Source organism: Thermobia domestica, chromosome 2 (assembly GCF_964235325.1).
Source record: "Thermobia domestica chromosome 2, izTheDome1.hap1.1, whole genome shotgun sequence".
Taxonomy (NCBI): domain Eukaryota; kingdom Metazoa; phylum Arthropoda; class Insecta; order Zygentoma; family Lepismatidae; genus Thermobia; species Thermobia domestica.
The window spans coordinates 267,393,507-267,417,294 of record NC_137455.1 but is presented as its reverse complement, the minus strand read 5'-3'; the positions used below and the strand labels follow the sequence as shown (position 1 = coordinate 267,417,294).

Below are 23,788 nucleotides of genomic sequence, written 5' to 3'. Positions count from 1 at the left end.
AACCTCGTTGTGTTGTCCCATCCAGAAATCTTTTTCCATCGGATCACGATTCCTTGGATGTTTCTTTCGATTTCCTCCCCTCCACTACTACAAACCAGCCCCTCAAAAGTAGGTCACAACTTCTTTGGAAGAAAGCCCCCTGGGGTGACATCTGCCGGGCTATTGAACTGTTTCCTTGGTGTTTGTTAGAGGTAGGAACTGTTGACGACGCTGTGGACTTATTTACATCTGTTGTCCACTCAGCCATAAAGGATTTTGTGCCGGTGAAAGCATCAAAATCGAACAGGTTTCCGGTCTGGTACGACAATGAACTTCGTGAACTTTTTAAAAACAAAAAGCTTGCCTGGACTCTATGGAAATCACATCCGAGTGACTACACATACAAAAACTTTGCTAGAATTAGAAGTCTTGCCAAGAAGGTACAGCGGCGTAAATACTTTGAATACATGGACTCAATTGGTAATTTTACTGTTAGTAACCCTAAAGTCTTTTGGTCTGTAATTAAATCTAGAACAAAATCTCCGGGCATACCGGCAACAGTTGAAGATGAAAATACTGAAGCGAGTGATGATCAAAGACCCGACCTCTTCAATAACTACTTCTGCAAAACATTTACTTCCCTTCCCTCTACAACCCATCTTCCCCCTCTCCGCTCCATCTGTTCGGACACCTTATCCAATCTCTCTACCACCCCGGGCGAAATTCTGGCTCTCTTGCTATCGTTATCTCCACACAGATCACTTGGACCTGATAAAATTAGTCCTCTCTTTCTCAACAAAACTGCTGCAGTTATTACGGTTCCTCTATCTATCTTATTCAATAGATGCTTCAAGGAAGGGTATTATCCCACCAGTTGGAAACTAGCTCACGTGACCCCAATATATAAATCAGGACTTAAAGATCATGTATCCTCCTATAGGCCAATATCTCTTCTTTCTGTAATATCAATTATCTGCGAAAAAATAATCAAAGACAGGCTACTTAAATTCACCTCACCTTACATCCATAGTTCTCAGCACGGCTTTCTACCGAAAAGCTCAAGTCTCTCAAACTTAAGTACTCTTCTTTCCTGTGCAGTCAAATGTATGAATAACAATACTCAATTAGATGTTATCTATTTTGATCTCTCGAAGGCCTTTGATTCTGTCAGTCACATTCATCTTCTTCATAAACTCTCCAATAGATTTAATGTACATGGCAAATTTCTCTCTCTAATTACAAGCTACTTGAAGGACCGTAAACAGAGAGTTGTTCTTTCAGGGGCGACTTCTAACCCCCAACCCGTGATCTCAGGGGTGCCTCAGGGGAGTGTACTTGGGCCTCTGCTGTTTGTCCTGTATATGGATGATCTCTACACGCACTTATCAGCTCAACCTAGTGGCCTTCTGCTTTTTGCTGACGATTGTAAGTTATACAGAGAAATATCGTGTCTCCATGACACAACTGCTCTACAGGAAGACATAAATTACCTTACAGGCTGGTGTGAAATGTGGCACTTGAAACTCAACAGTAAGAAATGTGACAGTATTACTATTACTTTGAAAAAGTCTCCTGTTCCCTCCACATACTATATCAACGATTCCCCTATCACACATTCTGCTAGTCATAATGATCTTGGTGTCATCTTTGATTCAAAACTCACATTCTCTGACCACATCTCCTCAATACTAAAGAATTCAATGCGCATGTTGGGACCTCTTTATCGATTCACCGAACTACGCACTGTTTCTTCATTAGCAACTTTTTATAAGACATTAATAGCGCCCAAGATCGAATACTGCTCTCCCATATGGGCCATGGCAGCACCTACACATCTCTCCAGACTTGATTCTGTTCTCAATTTCTTCATCGCTATAGTCCGTTTTCGTGTTCCTGCACTTCGACTATTATCTAAGAAGGAACTCTTGCGACATCTTAATATTCAGACTCCTGAAGTACGCAGAACTATCTCTGACCTGAAATATCTACATAAAATAGTTAATGGAAACTTAAGATCGGAAATATTACTTCAGGAACTATCCTTACGTGTCCCTTCCCGCATCACTCGGAATACTCACCTATTCCATCTTGCCCGTCCTAGGTTGGCTGTTATACAGAGGTCTCTTTTTTATAGAATACCAAACTGTTATAATCAAGTAACAACTGATGGGGACATATTTTCGAGCTACCCACTGTTTGAAAGAGCAATTAAGCGAGCTTTGACGGAATAGTTTTACTCTTACACTCTTTTTTCTATGTTGTTGTTATTGTTATCTTGTTTTTTTTCTTTCTTTTGTTAGCATGTCCCTGTGTAAAATGGCAAAGTTATGCTGTATCTGGGAATTTGTTCAATAAATAAATAATAAATAAATAAATATTCACCTGGGAAAAATATTTCCCTATCTTATTTGATTATATACGAACAGGGGAATAATAGGGTCTAAACTTTCTGGACAAAGTACTTTTTATTCGAATTGTATGGTTAGTATTTCGTTCTCTTTAGAATAAAAAACGCTTTCTAACGCAATATTGTGCATGCCCCTATGCAGTGGCGTCGCCAGGCCCTTTTTAGTGAGGTTTTAGCCCCTCAAATCCGATCTCAAACCCCCCCCCTCCCGCAAAAAAAGAACGCTTAAATAGTTTTTCGTGTTATATTGAGCAAAGACATGTACGAAAGAAAGAACACTCTTAGTTTTCCTCGGATTAAAATTACAATTAAAAAAACCTAAAATGAGCGTATTATTTCCAAATAAAGAGCAAAAGTCGTGATTTTTAAAACAAGCGTGTCTATTTACTGTTTTGAGAAGTCAAAGCAACTATTATTATATTAATATAAGGGAATGAGTTATAGTTCAAGCCCCCTCAAAACATAAACAGAATACCTGGCGACACTATTGCCTCTATGACGTACAGGGAACAATTGGAACTGTCGACCATCTACAATTCTACACAACCCATTGCTACAGGAACATTCTGTCAATATATTTTTGACAATGCAGATTTTAATGTTACCACCCTTGATGGTTTGAATACTTTCCACAGCATGGGAGGTATCAAATGTATCACACCAGCTCGGGTTCTTCCTCCTGCAAACAAGATCAAAAGGCTGAAATTATCTCCTTCTGCTGACGAGGTAGGACAACTAGGTGTTATGGAACTGCTGACATTTGAAAATGTGAAAAAAAATGCGTTTCATAAAATTGTTGTTCAGGATTTGAACATATTAAATCCCATTCCGTCTAATATATTTGAACCCAGCCTCCCAGATATATTATGGATGTCTGGTAAATGGCTGTATTCACTGCAAAACATCCCAGAAGTGCCAGTCATTTCAGAGTTGAAGGAATTCATGCAATTGGTTTGTGAATCAGTGAATTCTGATAAAAGTGTTGTGAAACCCCTTCCGTTCATAAATTCACCACCTAGCGATTTAAACACAGTGTACACCGCTCTGAAGTTTGCTGCCAAAGATAGTCATGAGCAAATTTCGGAAACTTGTTTTGTCACGGTCGATCAGCCTCTGTATATCAAGGCTCGACAAATCGTGGCTTCTTGTTCGGATGATCCTCTGTTTGGAACAATTGTCGTGAGGTTGGGAGGATTTCATATGCTACTATAGATATGGGGTGTATAGGTTAGACAATGGCTAGAAGTAGACTGAAAGAGGTGTTATCCACAGTTTTTGCTCCTAATTCAGTTGATAAAATGTTGATTGGTCATGCTTATAGCAGAGCAGTTAGAGGGCATTTACTTGTACAGGCTGCTTTGGCTCGAATTATTCTGGATGTTGACAGTGTTTCATCAGAAGAGCAGGAGATGATCATCAACACATTATGCACTCTAGAACAACTAACCTTGGATGAACTCAGCAAGAATGCTCACTGACTTCACTTTAAAACAAACTAAAAAACGAGCTTGATCGTGTAAATAAAAACGGACCTACTGCAGCTTTATGGGTGCAGTATTTTAATATGGTTTCCTTGATGAAGAAGTTCATTGTTGCAGAACGTTGTGGCGACTGGAATAGCCATTTGTCCTGTGTCCAGCAAATGATTCCGTTCTTCCATGCAAGTGACCACTTTCAGTATGCAGTTAGAAGACTTTGTAGAAAAGGGATATTTTACTATAAATAGAAGTGGTTCACCATGGGCAGGAGTTTGGTCTGACATGGCTATTGAGCAGACACTCATGCGCTCCATGAAAAGCTCTGACGGACTGACACGAGGAAGAGGAATCAGCGATACTGTGTTAGCAAAGTGGGTTGGTGGGACACTTGCGGCTTCTACCATCTGTTCTTCATTGGAGGAATTTGCTGGAACAGTTTTTTCAAGTGGAGAGCAGCATGTTGATTTACGTGCATCACGACAAAACAGAGATGAGCAGGACCGTCTAAAAGTTTATGAGTGGTTCAGTAACCATCCCCCTTTTCCCAAATTGGTTTCGCTGATCTCACTGTCGACAGGTATCATCGGAAACTCCAAAACAAATTGTCACCAAGCACTAAAAGTTGGAACCGAAACCATGAAAAGTTTTATTGGAAGTAACTTTGGTATCATAAAACAATCAAAAAGAACGTAGTGATGTCACTGGCCTCTGTGAACAATGCGATCAAGTTGAAGAATGAGACAATGGTCGTTGACCCTCTAATAATTTTCCAAAGAGCTATGATTGCCAAAAAGAGTGATGAGGATGTTGCGGATCTTTTACAATATGAATTATCCCCATTCCCACTAGCTCTCTTTAATGAAGGTGGAATGAGGAAGTCAAAGAAATCATCTCTTTACAATGTACTTCCTGTAGAGTGTGATACAACTATAAACATCAAAATGAGTGCCAGTGTTGTAGACGGTGGCTTCCTCCTCCACTGTGTAAAATGGGATGTTGGCAGCAGTTTTTTTGTCCATTTGTGATCAATATATGGCCTATCTGGTCAATCATTATGGTGAAAACTACACTGTGATCTTTGATGGCTACGGCGATGTCAACAGTACGAAGCGCGCAGAACAGAAGCGAAGAGGCACAACGAAAACTTCAGTTGATATAAATTGTGATCTGAACGTAAATGTCACGGTTAAAAAGGAGGATTTTCTTGCAAATGAAAAGAATAAAACTAAACTTATTCACTTACCTTCACAAACAATGGCTGCAAGAGACATTCAAACAAGAGTCGCTACAGCGGATGCTGATACTACAATTGTGAGATGTGGAATAGAGAAAGCAACTTCTCATCCTATTGTTATCATAATAGGGGAAGATGTGGACTTAATCGTTCTAATGGTTGCTTTGACACCACCAGAGAACAACATTTACTTCATGAATGTAGCCTGGGAGGGGAAAAGTAGAAACTAAATTATTTTCGACGAGAAAACTGCAAGAACTTCCTTTTTCACAAAGTATCCTCCTCCTACACGCATTCAGTGTCAGCCATTTACGAAAAAAGCAAAGCAACAATGGTTTCATTGTTCAAAAATCAATCGAGTCAGGTAAAAGACATTGCTGACATCTTTTATAACTCCTCATCGACACCAGATGCTGTATCACAAGCCGGCGAGAAGATGTTCCTCTTTCTATACAAAGCCGCTGATAATGAACATGATTTGAATCATCACCGACACTCAGTATTCCTTAAATCATCAACCAAAATCAAAACTGACCTCCCTTCACTTCCTCCAACTAAAGGCGCAGTGGAGCAACATTCTTTTAGAGTGTACCTACAGATACAGCAGTGGCTTGGTAACAACTTACCTCCTGATCAGTGGGGGTGGGCCCGTGGAGAGAATGGATCCCTATTCCCAGTGACAACAAACGACCCGGTAGCCCCAGACAAAATTCTAAAATCCGTATTTTGTTACTGTACGACAACTGTATGTGGTAAAAAATGTAAGTGCCGGAAAGCTGGTATGGAATGCTCATCTGTTTGTGATACCTGTCACGGTACGTGACTAACGGTGTACGTTTAGGGAATGAGGATTTCGAACTTGATCATGTCTCAGAAGAAGTTGAATTTTAATTATATATAATCAAATAGGATAGGGAAGTTTTTTTCCCAGGTGAATATCAAATATATGGGAATTGAATTATACAAAACTATCATCAATACCCTAATATTTTCCATGGTACATTAAGGCCGCGTGCTCTTAACCAGGGCTGCTCTAGAAGGCCCTAAACTTCTACAAAGGGATTTTAAAAAAAAATCCCATTTTTTTTTTTTTTTTTTTTTTTTTTTTACAAATTTCCCTCTCCGTGTATGTCATAGGGCCATGGACAAGGTTCCATTTAGCAGATTGCCTTGTTTTGAAGAGAATGACGTACTAATCATGCAATTCGGGTGAGTAGTGCTGACGCAGTAGCTACTTAACAAAGACTCCAAAATCCAGAAAAAATCACATTGTTAAAAGGATTAAATCCCTCCCCCACCCTGTTGCCGACCCGTCACCCACGGGGACTTTTAGTATGTTGTTTAAGACACTTCCCCCAACAACTGTGCCAAATTTCAGAACTACACGATTTTTTTTTCCTATTTTTCGTTCGTTGCCTGGGCTATTAAGCTCTAACGTTAGCGCTTTTCCTCGCCTACCGTTCTAGCTTTGAACGTTCGCACAATCAGTCGATCCTTTCATTGAAGAAGACTAACAGAAGTCTGTCTGTTGATTTGATTTTTAGTGTAATTTTACAGTAAATTCTGAAAATATCAATTACTTATTAAATCTACAAATAATTATAATCTGAGAATGAAACATATCCCTATACCTTTCACATTCAACTATATCATACCTCTTATTCTGCTTATGTTGAACGCAACGTATTTAACCTCAAACCACTTTATTGAATGTATTAATTCAAACATGGAATCTCCTATAGCCAACAATGTACATAAATTTTCACACAATTTCCTATTGGCAATAAATAAGGAAAATAATTTTAGTTGACATTCTAAAGTAACATTATTGTACGTATAATACGATTTTATTTTTATTTGCAGTTCACAGTGCTGAAGTTGAATTCACAAGAAGATAACGTTATCTACTATCTTGTATGCGTTATTTTTATTATTATTTTGGGATTTTACGTAATTAACGAACTTAAAAGCATGAGAGAGCTAGGTTTGCTCAAATATTTCAGTTCACTGTGGAATATTCTTGATATGTCCATAATTGTGTTTTCCATAACAAGCATTATACTGTATATCTTAAATGTCTTAGAACTAAGAAAAGTTACGGAGCAAGTAGGTGCATACGAAGGATTTAAATACATAAGTCTCTCGAAAGCTGCTTATAATGATTATATAGCAAATAACGTTTTGAGTATTTTGGTATGCTTATCAACTGTAAAGTTACTAAAAGTGATTAGTCTCCATTATGATTTTAGAAAGTTTACATATTCATTGCTACTTGTAGAAGAAGCTACTGTCTCCGTTGGAGTACCGCTTATTGTAACACTTTTGGCCTTTGGTAGTTTCGCTTATTTTGAATTCTCCCACGAGATATATGAGTTCCGTGGATTCTACCAAAGTATAATAACATTGCTAATTTTAATAATGAAAGGTGAAATGGAATTTCAAAAAGTAACCGATGCGGTTCAATATGTTGGCCCTTTATTTTTCTTCGTTTTCACGTTTATTGTTGCAGTTTATTGGGTTATGATCTTCGAAACTTTAGCAATTGACTCTTTTTATGAAGCAGAACGCGATCCCATAGTTTTACATGATACTTTGGATCTGTGGGAATACATTAAGAAAAAATTTACCTTCAGTCAACAGGAAGATTTATTTTTCGAGAAACCAAATAAAGATCCTTTATATAGTGTGTTCGAGTGCCGAAGAGAAGCAATGAATTTCATAACTGTAGATTTATTTCATAAGATGACTGACAAAAAGGATCAGGTTCAAATGTTCTCTTTTTCCACTGAAAGGTTTCTTGCAATGTGTTCTTTAACAATAGAACTGAATACAAGGGTTAGTAAAGAATTCTTGGAACATGTGTATCAACCTATGCCGCCAGAAGATACTTTGTCTGAAAATGTTTAGAAATCGTTTACTTCCTTGGTAAATTCAGGTGTCGAAATTTCTATTAACAAATAAAGGCATCTACTTTGAGAACATTAGCACGGCCAAATAACATCCAGACTAAAACAGTTGTATATCTACATACTCACGTATTTGTTAAAGTAATTCTTATATATTGTTTCGTCATTTTACGTTAATTGTTGTTTAATCATTAGAACTGACTAAATATTAATAAATACCATAAATATTAAAATATTAAATATTAATAATACTATTTCTGTAACGCACATTATTTTGACCCTGGCTTCCCGTTTCAGAGTAATATTCTTCCTAATTTACTTGAAATATGTATAGCTGAACTATCGAACATTTTGAAACTTAAGGGATGTCAAAATATTTATATTGTATTTCAATGGATTTAAAAATAAAAACATGAATTGTATTTCAGCAGTTACTTTTGCATTATTATCTTATTTATTAATATTGATTAATCCATTTTGTTCGAGAAAGAATAACGAACAGTTGTAGTGTGAAGAGAACATTTCTATTAATTCACTTAGCCTGCCAGAATGTAGCATTAATGTTACAGAACGTCCAACATTAGTACAGTTCTTAGGGTATTATCTGTGAACTTCACGAAAATATATTTCTTGTAGTATATTTACCGCCGCCTTTTATTCATAAATATAAATTCTATCACTACTAAACTATTGTTCATTTCTTTATTTACTCCATATAAACACTTCAGTACTTTAGTAAGGCGCCTTAATTAATTATGACTACAATGGTAATTGAAGCATTTGGAATAACAATCTTTCACAACCTTGATTTCTAAACTTTCCGACATAAATTCGCTACTAAAGTGCACTCCTCTAGTTCCACAAATCGTTTTTGAAGCATCAATTAATAACAATAATCATTATTACATTACTTATTATTAATATCGGTGAGTAGAAAAAGAAGTACATTCCAAAAATAAAGGATAACATTCCTTGATAACAATTTCTCTATAACTAAATATCCAATCCCATTATGTTTTTGGAATTTTGGGAAATGAAAAGTCTTAACATACGCTACAAATCTCCCATACATATATTTTCACGTAAGCAGTGGTATTTCCGGTAAGCAGTTTTACTTTTCGTTTTTCAAAAGTAATGTGTTGGGGAATGTTCTCCTTTTTCTACTCACTGATTCAATTGTTCTCCACAAGCCTTAATCCCGTTTGCAAATTGCTTGTACGTTAAGACATCTCTTGGTGTCAGGTAGAAGAAAGTACAGCTAGCGTAAACTATTAGCCTGGTTGTGAATTGTTAAGAATTAGCATGTAACAACAGAGTGAAGCGCCTTGCGTTTATAATAATATCTAAATAGTTTGCCTAGGTGTATATGCAACCTCCAACACTTAAATGTCTTGAAGTTTGCATATTAACACAGATGATTTTTTCTTATAAATACGATTATCGTCGCCTTTCTATCTCAACTATGCCCCTTCTGGTGCTGCTGTCGATATGTGATTTCCCGTACCTCCCTCGAAAGAGGGACAAGTTGTTGCGGCCGAATCTTTCAATTGTTAAATGCGGAAGCGTTGCCAGAATGAATTATTTCACGGACTTCGTTTTCCTCTGTCTTGTAAGCCATTCCAAGTAGCCTACGATCTTCACTCGTCAAGACCAAATGACTGAATGACAAATTGGCAACATAGCGGAGGTCATTCACTTCTTTTCCGTAAGCAAAGGGAGGGTTTCCTCCGTCAGAGGTTGGCGGGGGTGGGGCTGAAGTATAGTTCCATAGTTTTCAAGGGCACAGGTGGAATAGACAGGCCCTAGTAGTAGTAATGGAAAAAATGAAATGAAATCTTTAGTTTTACGTCCCATGGTTATGCCGGTTAGGCTAAAGGAGACGGTGATGACGAGAGATGAGTGAAAATGATGGAATGAAGAAAGTGGGAGGAAACGGGAGAACCCGGAGAAAACCCACGAGCACGGTGTTTGTCCACCACAAAGTCCACACGGCGCGAGCTGGGATCGAACCAGGGACCCGAAGCACCGGAGGTGAACGCTCTACCACTGAGCCACCGCGCCCCCTAGTAGTAATGGATTCTCAGAACGAAACTTATTGTGATTTTTACTTAGTGTTTTATATTTCATACATGCAATATTTTTCCCTTATAATGGAAGTCGAGCAAAAAATATTTGTTTTAAACCTCTCATGATTCCAGATAACATTATACAGTAATTTACTTTGTTTTTCACGTGTTTATAAGTGCTTCATTGTCATGTTTGCCTTTTTTTCTTCCAGTTATAACCTTCCATTTCATAAGCGATTTCTTTTTGTGTGTGTAAAAATAGTGAAGTATAATGGTAAATTTGAAAATGCACGTGATAATGGCGGCGAATAAGACTAACCTCCTTTTTCCCCGACTTTGGAGCATGTCCTGTGATTTTTCACTTTGAAGGCATTATTGGAATCCTGATGTGACACCAAATATTACTGTAAAAATACCGAATTTGCAATTGTATATATATCCAGTATATGTCTTCAATTCAAAATTACTAAACTTGATTTTGAATATTTTATTCGATACAAAGAATTCAAGTTATTCAAGAAGTAGAAAACTACTCATGTTGGGAATACTGTTCAATACGTTTCTTTAATTTGAAGTTCTCACTCGACTCTGTAAAATTCATTCGATTACATATACATTAGCATGCATACTTAGTGATTGTAATTTGAACGAATTCAAAAAACTAACTAAAGGTGCAAATTTAACTAGCTTCATTTTTCGTATAATATTTAACTTCTAAAATAGGCCTACGATAATATTTTCACTTTGCACTTAAATTGAAATGTGTATTGTTTCGATTGTTCCTAAAGCAAATGAATAATTTACTCGACTATTCATTTTAAGCACCAAGACTTTGCCGTTTAGCGTAGAATCTGAATCACACGTGCTCCTACCGATAGAACCCTCTTATCCTATGCCAAAAGCACGTTTACTAACAATATATCCACAAGGAAGTTATGCAAGTCTAGCAGAAATCGAATTTACTGAACTCTATTAGTGTTCGCCGCCTTAAACCTACCTACTCTATATAACTTAACACTACTATTCTCTACTTATCGGTATTACATAATTAGTTACTTCAATTACAAGTGTTAACAATTACATACTTGTCTGAGGCTTCGCATATTTCCTTTCACAGTAACATTTCAGAAGTAAATTTAAAATGGAATTCAAAAATCTTTATCCGATTCTAAAAAGTTGCAAATAAAAGTAACATAAACATACATTATGTGCAATTAAATACCGAAATTGTAAAGCGCATCAAGAAAGTATTTTATTTCTTCCTTCATAATAATTTGTAATGAGCGTTGCAAAGCAATGCAAATCTACTGCCGAGTCCCTCTCGTCCTCAAAACAATGTGTGTCCATCATTTTAACGTGAGAAGCAGAAAATCTCCAGTATGTTCATCGTGTGGAGCGTGCGTCAGCACAGAGCTGAGGCTTCGCCCTATTTTCTTCCCTCCCGCCTGCTGCAAGGAGATATAAAAGAAGTTTTCAGTCGCAGAGAAAATGTGTGATTACACTACGTAAGAGCAAGTATTTAAAGATCTGCTCTGTGAGGCGGACGAACGCTAGAAATAGCCAAGCCAGAAACAATGACTAACGAACGCTCATGGATATCAATCAGGGTAGCTGATTCCATATTATAACAACAAAAAGTTTTGTTTGGTTGTTTCGCTTTGGGATGCTACGTGACTTTGTGACTACATTACAGAACCGGCCCTGCATCTGATACACCATCCAGTACTAAGTTCCATTTCTTTCGCGCAATATAAATTTTCGCAAAGTTTATAATAAAATAGTCGCTGTTTAAAATAAGTTTCTAATCAAAATAAATATAACATATATACCTTTTATACGAAAGTCTTGTATCTTTTAAGGGAACCGCGTTTTCTCAATAACAGGTTCACACTGAAATTCTGGTATTCGTTTTACTGAATTTCTATATCTAAGTAAATTTTCCCTGACCCGCTACCATTTACGTATGATTACATTTAGAAAAAAAAAAAAAAATCGGCCTCCACCATCCCCATAACCGTCCAACGCTCTCATTTTTATTTTCTAAATGCAGTGTAAGCTTACTTTCTCACTGTAAATACTTTCAGAATCAAAGTTCCTGTATTGGAAAAGCAATAGAACATTAATACCAAACAATACCTACACAGTAACAATATTTTTAATGTCGCGGCATTCTGAATACTTTCAAACATAAACGGGTAAACATACCATAATTTGACCTATCTTTTAACAACAGCCCACAAACCTAACTTACTTCTATAACCTATAAAGGACTTCAATTATTAAATTTCTTCTTTTTCTTTGACAGATTAAAGTTTTAACTCTTTTCGGTGCTCCTCAAGTTTCTTTATTCCTAAAGATAAATTTCTTTTTCAAGCCTTTTTCCTATCATCTTTTTGAATGTCTTGGTTTTTTGAAAGTGGCCCGAGTAGTATAGTCGTTAACGCTCTCAAATTTGGTGCGAGCAGTTCCAGATTCGATTCCCGCTGGGGCAGTTGGTCGAAAACGTGTAATAGCTTTTTCAGGCAAGTCATCTTGAGTGGCTTTTTCCTGAATTTTTCTCACTCACACCAAGCAAACAACATCGAGATGGTGCCTAATATAAGTGAGTTCTTTTTTTTCTGAGTTTTCCATCATTCACACCACGTAAATCCCAGGATGGTACCTAATATATAGGCCCAAGGCTATCTGGGGAAGTATGAGTAATACCGAACTTCCGGCATTCAAAAATACCGATACTAGTTTCGGTATTTTTCAGTCCTAACTAGGACAGTGTTGGGTGGTTGCAGTTAACAGATATTTACGTCAGCTCATTAGCTTTTGAGATTTTAATCAGGACATTCGTATGTAGTAGAGTAGGGTAACCAGATTCTGACAAGCGAAAAGTAGAACACAAATATAATAGTATCTGGAGCTCCTCCGTGGCTAAGCGGTTAGCGTACGCGTCTTTGGCGCGGGAGACCCGGGTTCGATTCCTAGCGGGAGCTCATGTGGTTCGGATTCCACGTTCATCAGTAGGTCCACGTCTCATATAGCCTTGCTGCTGAACGGGACGTAAAACTCAAAATCCATCCATAATAGTATCTGATAGTTTACTGCGTCGGCAATACGCATGTCCTTATTTCATTTAACGTTAACCTTCAGTTAATCATTCATTTTTGTTAAAAAGAAAAGTAATGAACAAAAATATTGAAGGAATTCAACAACTCCAAATGCTTTGACGAATGACAAAGTGGTTTATTTTTATGAACGTACAGTGAAACTTCGTATTGGGCTAAAGATTTTTTATTAATCAATTTTCGGAGCGTGGTGGTATTTTAATCAATGAGAGTAAATTTAGACCGGCACGAGACAACTTCCACTAAACTTGTTTAGTATCATTGGCGTAGTTTCAAGTAGAAATCTTTCCTACCTTACCGATATCTCAACAAGCCCTTCTCAGTAAAACAAAATGTATTATAAAACAACAGTTTGTTGATTTTTCTCCCTTCCTAATCTTTTGAGGTGTGTTACAAAATACACCAGTTCATCATTCAGGAGACGCGTGCATGTGATTCAAAATGTTGTGTGCAACATTAAAATATTGAAAATAAGTTAACTCAGGACATTTCTCAATTTTTTTAGGCGTCTTCGTACCACGTAGGACAGCTCTTTAAAAAACAGTACTGTACTGCGAAAATCAGTACATCTGGTCACCCTATAGTGGAGGGCTATGGTATAAATAACGTTGTTATTTATTTTAAGCCATCGCAGGCATTGTTGTTTTACTCCTATATGCTGTGTGTTCATCTTTTCCACTTTCCCCGGATAGTATGCTCGTCGAGGAACGTCATCCCTTATACATGATGGGCTTAGGGCCATACATGCCGCTAATGCCCAGAAATATGTATAAATAAATAAATTGATTCTTTGAAGTGTTCTTCGTTATCTTCTCTGAACATTAAAAGTTCCCTTAGTCTTCTGTGAAATACAACAGATTTTCCTGACTTTCGGCATATTCTTAAGCATTTCCGTGACTCGTTTTAATTTCCCTAATTTTCAAGGTCGATATAGACCCTGAATTATACTAAAGTTATTACCTATTTGTGATCCGAAAAAACACTCTTACTGAATTTGCTTTTATATTCAGAAACAAAGCCAAGAAAGCTCTTCCTGAATTACATACGACAAACACAACATAAGCACTGGCTTTTCAAGTAGTTTTCACTTACACTAAAATATATGTACATTCTTACAAAGCAAATATGTGAGGCTCATTTGGCACCCTCTATTTGGCGGAAAGAAAAGTGCTATCACTCCAAACTATCAAATCGCAGTAATGCACACAAAATCTTAAAACGCGCTCTTGCAGGAAGCGCTGTGTTAATGAAATTGCAGTGCTATTTTTTGTTTGCTGTAAGGCTATAACTTGCTGTATCTCCAGTATGTTAAAACAGACAATGTGCACTTTTTACTTTTATTCGTTACGTTGAAAGTTTTGAAAGTTATTCCAATTTGAGGAACTTCATTCTTGTACAAAGTTCATGACGACCTTTTTGAACAAACCTGACTTTTTTCTAAAGAACTTTCTGACCTTTAGGATGACAAATACACGTCAAAATTCATCAAAATTAACGTGAACATACCAACGAATTCCTCGATAATAATACAAAAACGTCTACGTGCCAAAAACGCCTAACATACACTGTAATCTTTCAATTTAGTTAGTTCTAGAGATGCAAGGGCTCGAAAAAAAAAAAAAAACGGCTTTTCTGGGAAAAAAACGTTTTTTTCTGCTTCGCTTTTTTGCTTGGGAAATTTTGGGCTTTTTTCAAATTCTCCTTTAAATTGAAAAAGCAGATTTTGTTTCGCTTCTCTATAACACAAAAAGTCATTTAATTAGTGGTTGATGCCGATAATAATATAAAACCTCGAAAATAAACCATGAATTTCGAAAAGATATTTCAAACAATTTTACTTCAACATATTTACATTATGAATTCCAAAGAATTAACCAATGTATATAATAAGATTTTTTTAACCTCCTATATACAAAAGTAAGCAGGGTTGGCAACAACCATGGTTGGTTTTGAAAATGCCAAAACCCCGTTTTTTTTGGGGGGGGGGGGGTTAAACTAGGTTTTTTTGGTTTAAACCAGGTTTTTTGGGTTTAGATATTTTGCTTTATGTATTTATTTTACTTATTGACAGAAATAAGTTTTTTTCGCCTTGGTGTTATTATGTAACAACGGGATTATGCTGTAACAGGTCACATAAGGTTAAAGAAATCCGGTCAGTAAATTTCTTAAATTGGGAAACTCCCCTCCTAGCCATCGGGAAAATCCCGTCATTACTCTAAATGTAAAACAATAACGGAAACATCCCGTTATTGTTTTGCATGTAAAATTTAAAGGTCAACGTATCATAAATCAGTACGCTAAAACTGAGATATTAAATTACAAATTTAGTACGTACATATCATTGAAAGTCCAATCCAAGCTAATGTTGGGAGCTACGTAGGCAATCGATAAATTTTGCCAATTTCTATCAATATGTTTAAGCAACTTTGGCTTCTTTATAAAACAGACATTCAGGCATGCAGAAATATACAATTTGGTTTTGTTTCGTATGTTCAGGCTTAACATCCTTACGTAATACCGAGGTTATCAAGGAGAAGACTTTCGCTTAAAGTTACATCCAAACCGCTATTTTGTTTACGCATGAAAGAAGGGTTGTGGTTCGCCCGAGAATTGAACATGGGACATCTTGATTAAAAGGTGAAAAGGAAATAAAACTAATGCAGATGGTTTGATGTGTGGAATCGTCACCATGAAGTTCACACGATTCACATTTTTCGTTCTTTTTATTTTTTTGGTTTAAACCAGTTGTTTATTTTTTAAAAAATCAGCTGGTGTAAACCAGCCAACCCTAAAAGTAAACACTTCTTTTAAAAATACACAAAAACTAGCAAAATTGTATGTAGTATTTTTACTTCAAAATATCCCATACCCTCTTTTAGGAACAAAATAAAATTAATATAAAACATAAGAGAAATACTTAGATTTATATGATACACTTAAAAGACTGCACATCTTGAGATTTTGGTTCTGTATACTCTTGAATTGAAATTCTACAGTTTCATATAACCTCCTCACGGTTTACTCAGTCCTCAAGTTTTCTTATTTTTTAACAAGAGGGATTCAATATATGAAGAGTATGAGGCAAGAACATGGTAACCCACAATTTTACTATTTTAAGAAATTAGATTTTCTGCCTCTCAATCCATTGTGAAAGTCGGAAAGCTGATTTTTCACATAAGACTATACATGAAGGATTAAACGAAGCGGTATGCGTTGCTGTCTATCTGGTGCTGGATAACTCACGTCAGCAATTGAAAATTTGTTGGTTACCATATTCTTGGCTCACACCCTTCATATCACTACGGAACTCTCCCCACCCCACCACCACAAAAAAAAAAAAAAAAAAAAAGACTACGGAATATATTTAAGTTAAGATAAATACAACTGCACAACAAACATGACTGAGTGGACCTTTTGCGCTTCTATCGGGAAGTCCGGGATTCAACCCAGCATTCAACCATTCTGACAAAGCTTTTCTTCATTCCATCTGTGAAGTAGAAATAGTGCGTGTACTGTGAGTTGGCCGACTTCCTTTCTTATTGCTTTTAAATCGTTATTATTACTAATTACCAGCAGTGACGGTTTTGCGAAGGTTAATGGGGCGGTCTTTCGGACTGAAGCCTGTTCTCCAAAATTACGGAATGTCTAAAACAAACTATATATATTAGTTATGCCTTTACTCATAAACTTTAAGCTCCTCCCAAATAAAATTAGAACATTTTAGAAAACGAAACAATCAGAGAAACCCCTCCCAAAGTATTTTTCTAAATCCGCTACTGATTATTTGTATAAATTAGTATTGAAGGTTGTATCCGGAAAATTATTGCTAAATCGTTGCACAACTACAGTATAAAAGAAATGTGGAAGTACGGTTTGACGGATATATTGAAAAACGTACGCTTTGACGGATATATAGAAAAACATAAGTTTAACTTTTGCGCTAGAAGCTTGAGTACTAAGCTCTTAGAAATGAAAAACGGATGACAAACTAAAATGATCCACAGAAAAAAAAAAAAAATATCGATAACTCAAAAGTTAAAATAAAGTTAAATAGCCTCGAAAATTGCCCTCAAATACTACATTATGTTTCTTTAATTCGTAAAACATGTGCTCCATCCATCTTGATGGTGAATTTCAGAGCGAAATATGGCATTTAGGTCATGAAATTCTTATCTAACTATAGAATATACTATAAGAAAGCTATTTAGATAGAAAAATCATGAAAATGATAAAAAGCCAAAATTTCCAAAATTCTCGTTTTTTTTTTTTTTTCAAAAAGCCGGCTTTTTATGTGAAAAAAACCATCGATTCAAAAAAGCCGGCTTTTTTTACATCTCTAGTTATTTCACAATGGTAAGTGATAGACCTTAACACGAACGTGCTTTGCTATTTATTATTAGGACAAAGGGCGTAACCTTATTTGGATTTGAACATTAATATCTGTGTAATCGCCAGTAGAGTCTTTTCAGATTTTGCCGCGTGGGGAATGCAAGACTGTCCAGACATGAGTTTCATGGATTATTATTATTATAATATATTACTATACAATTTACTAAAAAACCATGTGTTTCTCAAACTTAGGAGGCAATTGGTACCCCTGCCCTCCACAAATGACACCCCTAGTAACCCCAGTTGGAGCCTTTAATTCAGCACGATTTTAAGATATAGTGTATAGCGGGTCGAAGGCTTATGCACAACAGCTAGTATTGCTTAAAGACACGTAGTTTCTTAATTGTAACTATGATATTTCTGAAATACTAGAATTGAATACAACAGAAACATATGACAAACAAAAAGGTTTATTAATACATTTTATATATACATATAATGCAAATCAATAAATAGTATTTTCCTGGGACATGAATAACACATTACACCGAAAGCGTGCTTCCAGTCACTGAAATATTTATTTGTCTGCTAAACCAGCGATTGAAATCTAATCGTAGTAAAAGCTGGGAGAGATGAGTACCGCAGGGACGCGAACGAAGTCCAGCAAGCAATTTCAATAGACCAAATACTTCATATTCGAACTGTCCTGACATCTCATCCAAACACTGACGTTCCTCAGAATTCAGGTCCATTTCAGCATTTTCTGCAAATTTACAGAAACGCTCACTGAGTTCCAGCATGTCTATTAAATGTTTATACACCTGAAAAAGAAAAGAAAAAATATATATAAACTCATAAACGTAATGGAATATACAAAATAAATAAATAAATAAGACTACTGGAGTTCAATGAATCCAAAGCTAAATTAACTCTTTCCTTCAGTAGTAATACTTTAGTAACAATCACAATAATGGGGCAACATTACGATAATATAAACCTTGACAGCAATGATGTATGAATATGAAAAAGAAGATAAAATAAGAAACACACAGCATATAAGAGTACAATAACATTACCCGCGACGGTATAAAATACAGACTAACATTGATATTTATACCACAGCCCTCTACCACATACGAATGGCCTAACTAAAATCTCAAAAGCTTATGAGCTGACGTAAATGTATATAATCATCATTTCAAATAAATTGTCTGTTAACTGCAACCACCCAACGCTGTCCTTGTTACGACTGTGAAAAATACTGAACTACTGAAACTGGTATCGGTATTTTTGAATGCCGGAAGTTCGGTGTTACTCATACTGAAGTATAGAAAATACCGAACCACACCGAAATATAGAAATACTGATCAATATTTGAGTGAATTTTTCTTCTTCTTTAATTCACCCTTCTTAAAGCAGAAAGCTGACAATTTATCTTCCTTTTCTACTTTACAAAACATTACAAAGTAGTATAATTTTATTGGAATACGATTCGTGGTTCTACTTTTTCTTTTCTTCATAAATATGTATTCTCAATATATGCTTAGTATTCTACAACGTATACAAAACTCAAACTTAATATTCGAGTTTTCTCTAATACATTATTGGTTTATATATTTTAAATAAATTATAAAAAGCGATTTTACAGAATTTTTCTACATAAAGAGGGACATTTTCAAGATATATTGTAATACTTCAGAGATTACTTTAATAATTCTTTCTAAACTTTTTCTTCACTCAAAAGCACGTAACGCTAGCAATTTCTAGTTATATTTATTTTATCGTTATTGTTACCTATTTTAATTTGCTGGTCCTGTCTTTTTTCAGTATTTCCAATTTTTCAGTATTTTATGATATCGTTTGATTGTTTGATTTTCTGGTAACTTATGGTGGTTTATATGAGATCCGAACGATATAAACTTCCACTAGACATAAACCATCCGAAAGCTAACCATATAACAGCAACGAGGGAGCTCCTATGGAATTTGTTTTGCGATATAAAGATAATTTTTAGTATTTAAACATATGGAAATTATATATATAGAACGTAATAAGGAACAGTCCTGTTGATATGTATGATAAATTCCTATCCTTTTAAATCTAAAGGAAAATAAGAAAGACGAGAAGACGAGAAAACTTTACTGTCTTTGTATCTAACCAAATTTTAAAAGTAAATGTACACAATGACTTTTTTTTAACGACTGATATACATGTCTGTTATTTGTTTAACGTAGACTCTAAATCATGTGTGTCCCTATCGAGTATCAAACCCTGGTATCCTATACAGAAGATGAGGTTGCAAACCATATCTGCATGAAGAAGCTTCAACATATGAACGAAGTTTCCAAGTCTACTGGGGCCCAAATTTACTGACCGCCGTGAGTGCTGTCCTCCTTAAACCTACCCTACATGACTTGAAAATCGACTATTCGCTATTTATTTTATAATTCTGAATTACAAGTGTAACACTTACATAAGTATTTGGGTGTGGCTTTGCATGTTTGCTTTCACAGTAACATTCAGTGGTAAATGAATTTAAAGTGTATTTCAAGAGTACTCATTTGTTCCCTAAATGTTTGGGAAAAAAAGAAGAAGAAAAGAAAAAAGTTCCGTAAATATATATCAGGTGTTATTAAACTCAGAAATTGCAAAGGACACTAACAAAAGTGTTCTCTTTATTATTTTTTTCCCTTTCTAATAATCTGAATATGAATGTCGTAAGCAAACAATCCCACATTCTACTGTAGATTCTTCTTTTTAATATAATATGAGTCATTCTTTTGTGTGTGCGCAAAAAGCGGAACAAATCCATCCCACTTCGCTTGAATTGAGTGCATCAGTATAATCACAGAGCTGCCCTGTCCTATTTTCTCTTTTCCCGCGGTCCCGTCTGCCGACCGAAACGCATTCTTTTTTCCCGTCACGAAAAATATGTGATTACATTGTACGTAAGGGTAAGCTTTTAAAGGGCTACTCCCAGGCAGGTAATCGCTAGAAAAAGCCAAGCCAGAACACGTGAACAGAGTAACATTAAGCATCGTGACCTATACTATGTTGCCAAACCTCTCATACACATCAATCAGGGTTGTAAACTCCATATTAACATAACTGTTTCCTTCGGTTACGGGAATAAATGTCCACATGTATATATTCGAAATTATTTTTCTTCATATTAATTCAGAAGGCACATGACTTTGTGCGTTTAAAGAGCTACTCTCAGGCAGGCAATCCCTCATTACAAAACCACTCTGGAGGCGTTGTTGAAACTTGCCATTAGTCTCAGTACATAGATGGCATCGCTAAAACTGGTATTGCAGTAAGGTCAAATGAGCCTTACACACACATTCACAGACATGCTTCCAACATAATTCTCTGATTTCAAAGTAGGCAAAAGGTTAAGCCTATGACCACATATTACACCTCAGTCCGTATTTGTTTTTAAATATTTTAATTATTACGTAAGTTAGCAACAATTACACTCAAACATACACCAATCTCAAACTCTGAATCACTATATTTGATGAAAATTGACTTATTTTACATCACAGTTCAAAATCGGACATTTAAATGTCATGGCGATTCTCTCAACTATTATAAAACATTTTCTGGACAACGGCTGACATCACTATAGCAACGTACAAACAGAAACATATCTAGCAATCTACAGCTATTACCTACATTCATTCATTCTTTCTTCTTCTTCTTCTTCTTCTTCTTAGAGCTCCTCCGTGGCTAAGTGGTTAGCGTACACGCCTTTGGCGTGGGAGACCTGGGTTCGATTCCCGGCGGGAGCTCATGTGGTTCGGATTCCACGTTAATCAGTAGGTCCACGTCTCATATAGCTTCGCTGCTGAACAGGACGTTAAACTCAAAATCAACTCAACTTCTTCTTCTACAAAAATGATTACAAAGGAAATATATAAAATAGAACATTTTCGTTGTAAGCCTTGACAGCAGTGGACATGAAATGCTTCGGCGAGTAAGTCGGAAGTGTTGAGGACCCCCAGCTGCGATGCACCGTGGTGTTGGAGGTCTCTAATGCTTGGACTTACCTTGAAGTCGGAGCATACTTGAGAATTCTGTTGGAAGCATGCCTGTAAATTATGACCCGAAATGAATCACTTGCACATCCATTGCACATTGCTGAAATATGCATTTTTGGATGGCATTTGTGTGACTTCCTTTAAGTTGATATGGTGCGCCACTCAACGGTTTCCCGAATTCAAACGAAAGCGTATTGAAATGTAGCTTTCTCACGCTTTTGGAGGGTCCTAGCTATGAATATATGCACTTTTCCCCCTCAGGTCCACATGATTTTTTCTTTATCTATTGTGATGTAAGAAATTACCTCTTTCAGTTTGTCAGTATTGTTCATTATCACCTTACACAATTTTTGAAGGTTTAAAAAAGAAACGTTACTGATTTTTTTTCAATATTTTTGTTCAATAATAGCTTAAGATAATTAAATTAAAAGCACAGAACCTAAAAATGGGCTTTCTTCCACTGTCAAAATTATTACAAGGGAATTTCGTGGAAGAAAAATCGTACTACTCAGCACCGAACCTTCGAACTTCACTCCGAAGAATAAGGGAACGAAATATTTTATCAGATCTTATCAAGCATTTCTCTGTCATGAAATTATAGGTATTAGTTGCAGTATCCCAATATTTGTATTAAAACAAAGAAAACAAAAATTTTATATTGAATATCCGAATAGCAAACTACTTCAACCATCTTCTAACAAGCATCTAAGAAATCCTTGCGATTATCAGGTCAAACGATACCAATGGTTACTCACAAACGAAGCTATGTAAACCAAAGATCGAGGGTTCGAATCCGCCCCAGGAATAGCATGTTGATGGTTCGAATCCGCCCCAGGAATAGCATGTTTTTCTGAAGTGAAATCATGTAACATTAAAAGAAAAGAGTAATGCTCATAGCAATATCCATGAAGTCACACACACATAAAAAAAAAAAAAAAAAAAAAAAAAAAAGTGACGTCAAATATGCATTCATTATTTCCTTAAAAAAAATCGTTTCTTCGGTAGTGTGCGTGTGTAGTCATTATAAAGTCTTCAATTAAGATTGTAATATATTTTTACACAAGCCAACAGTTTCAGATTAATAAATAATGCCTTCGTGTGTAAATTGCTTACCTTATTCGTAGTGCTGATTTTTAATTAAAAGTTCTTGACTTTACAATTATTCTAGGTAAAGGCAATCTATTTCCACAATGATTATAATCTATCCCTATCATACTACAGCTTTACATTACAATCTGGTTCTTCTGGGTCTCTTTCTCGAAGATTTCTCAACCAAAACTCCTCATATCCATTCCATGAGTAACGCGGTGATATTAGATGTCTTAATTCAGTAATTTGATTGTATCTAATGTCATGAGAAATAATTTACAAGTGTACTACTGTATATAATCATACCATGGAAATGTATTAAGTACCAATTACAAAATAATTGGCATCTGAGACTGAATTATATTTTTACTCCAAACATTTTTCCAAAATGATTATAGTACAATCACTACTACTACTACTACTACTAATAATAATAATAATAATAATTTTAAGCCCTATCAGCCAACTGGATTCTCCTGAAGGATTATTATTATTATTAGGAAACGGAACTTTATGTGCTAAAAAACTTGGAAATATTTATTTATTTAAGTGCCATAAATTTTGAAAATATGTGATAAAACCAGAAAAACATGTGACAAAAATAAAAATATTTCATAACAGAAACTTAAATATTATGTGTATTGTAAACATCTTAAAAGTCAGTTTTAAAATTTTTACCTTTTAGCGAGCTATTATTTGGAAGCGTTGCAGTGTACTACCATAGTTTTGTCCCACAGGGTGTCTACTGAGTTTCAATTTCAAAATTTCAGTATATTCAGTATAAATAATCAGCAAAATTCCAGTACCTAATACTATTATTTTCTTATTTATTTTATTTATTTATTTATTTTAATAGGAATAATCACATTCTTGATGATTTCATGTTTGTAATTGTTTTACAATCAAACGAATGTTTATTTTTAATAAATTTAGTTAGCCTTGATTTCTTTGAAATACAAATGATTAGGTATATGTAGCTGCTCATGAAAGCGCTCTAATCTATTTACAAGCAAGTGCCACATCCATACCAAACATTAAAATTGACCCTCAGTTTCCCATCATTGGGCATACTTTTACTGACTAATTTGCAGCCTGTATACTGTACTTGAAGCATTGCATATAATATAATGCGTTCATTGTT

At 35.6% G+C, this 23,788-nt stretch overlaps 1 protein-coding gene across 1 annotated transcript in view; it reads right to left on the bottom strand.

Annotated features, from left to right (window-relative positions):
* Positions 1 to 17,971: 17,971 nt before the first annotated feature.
* Grip75 (gamma-tubulin complex component 4) overlaps positions 17,972 to 23,788 on the bottom strand; it is a 79,809-nt gene continuing 73,992 nt past the window's right edge. The window contains exon 14 of the mRNA XM_081748667.1: positions 17,972 to 18,336. Within this exon, the coding sequence (XP_081604793.1) occupies positions 18,058 to 18,336 (279 nt within the window). The 3' untranslated portion in view covers positions 17,972 to 18,057. The remainder of the gene's footprint in view (positions 18,337 to 23,788) is intronic.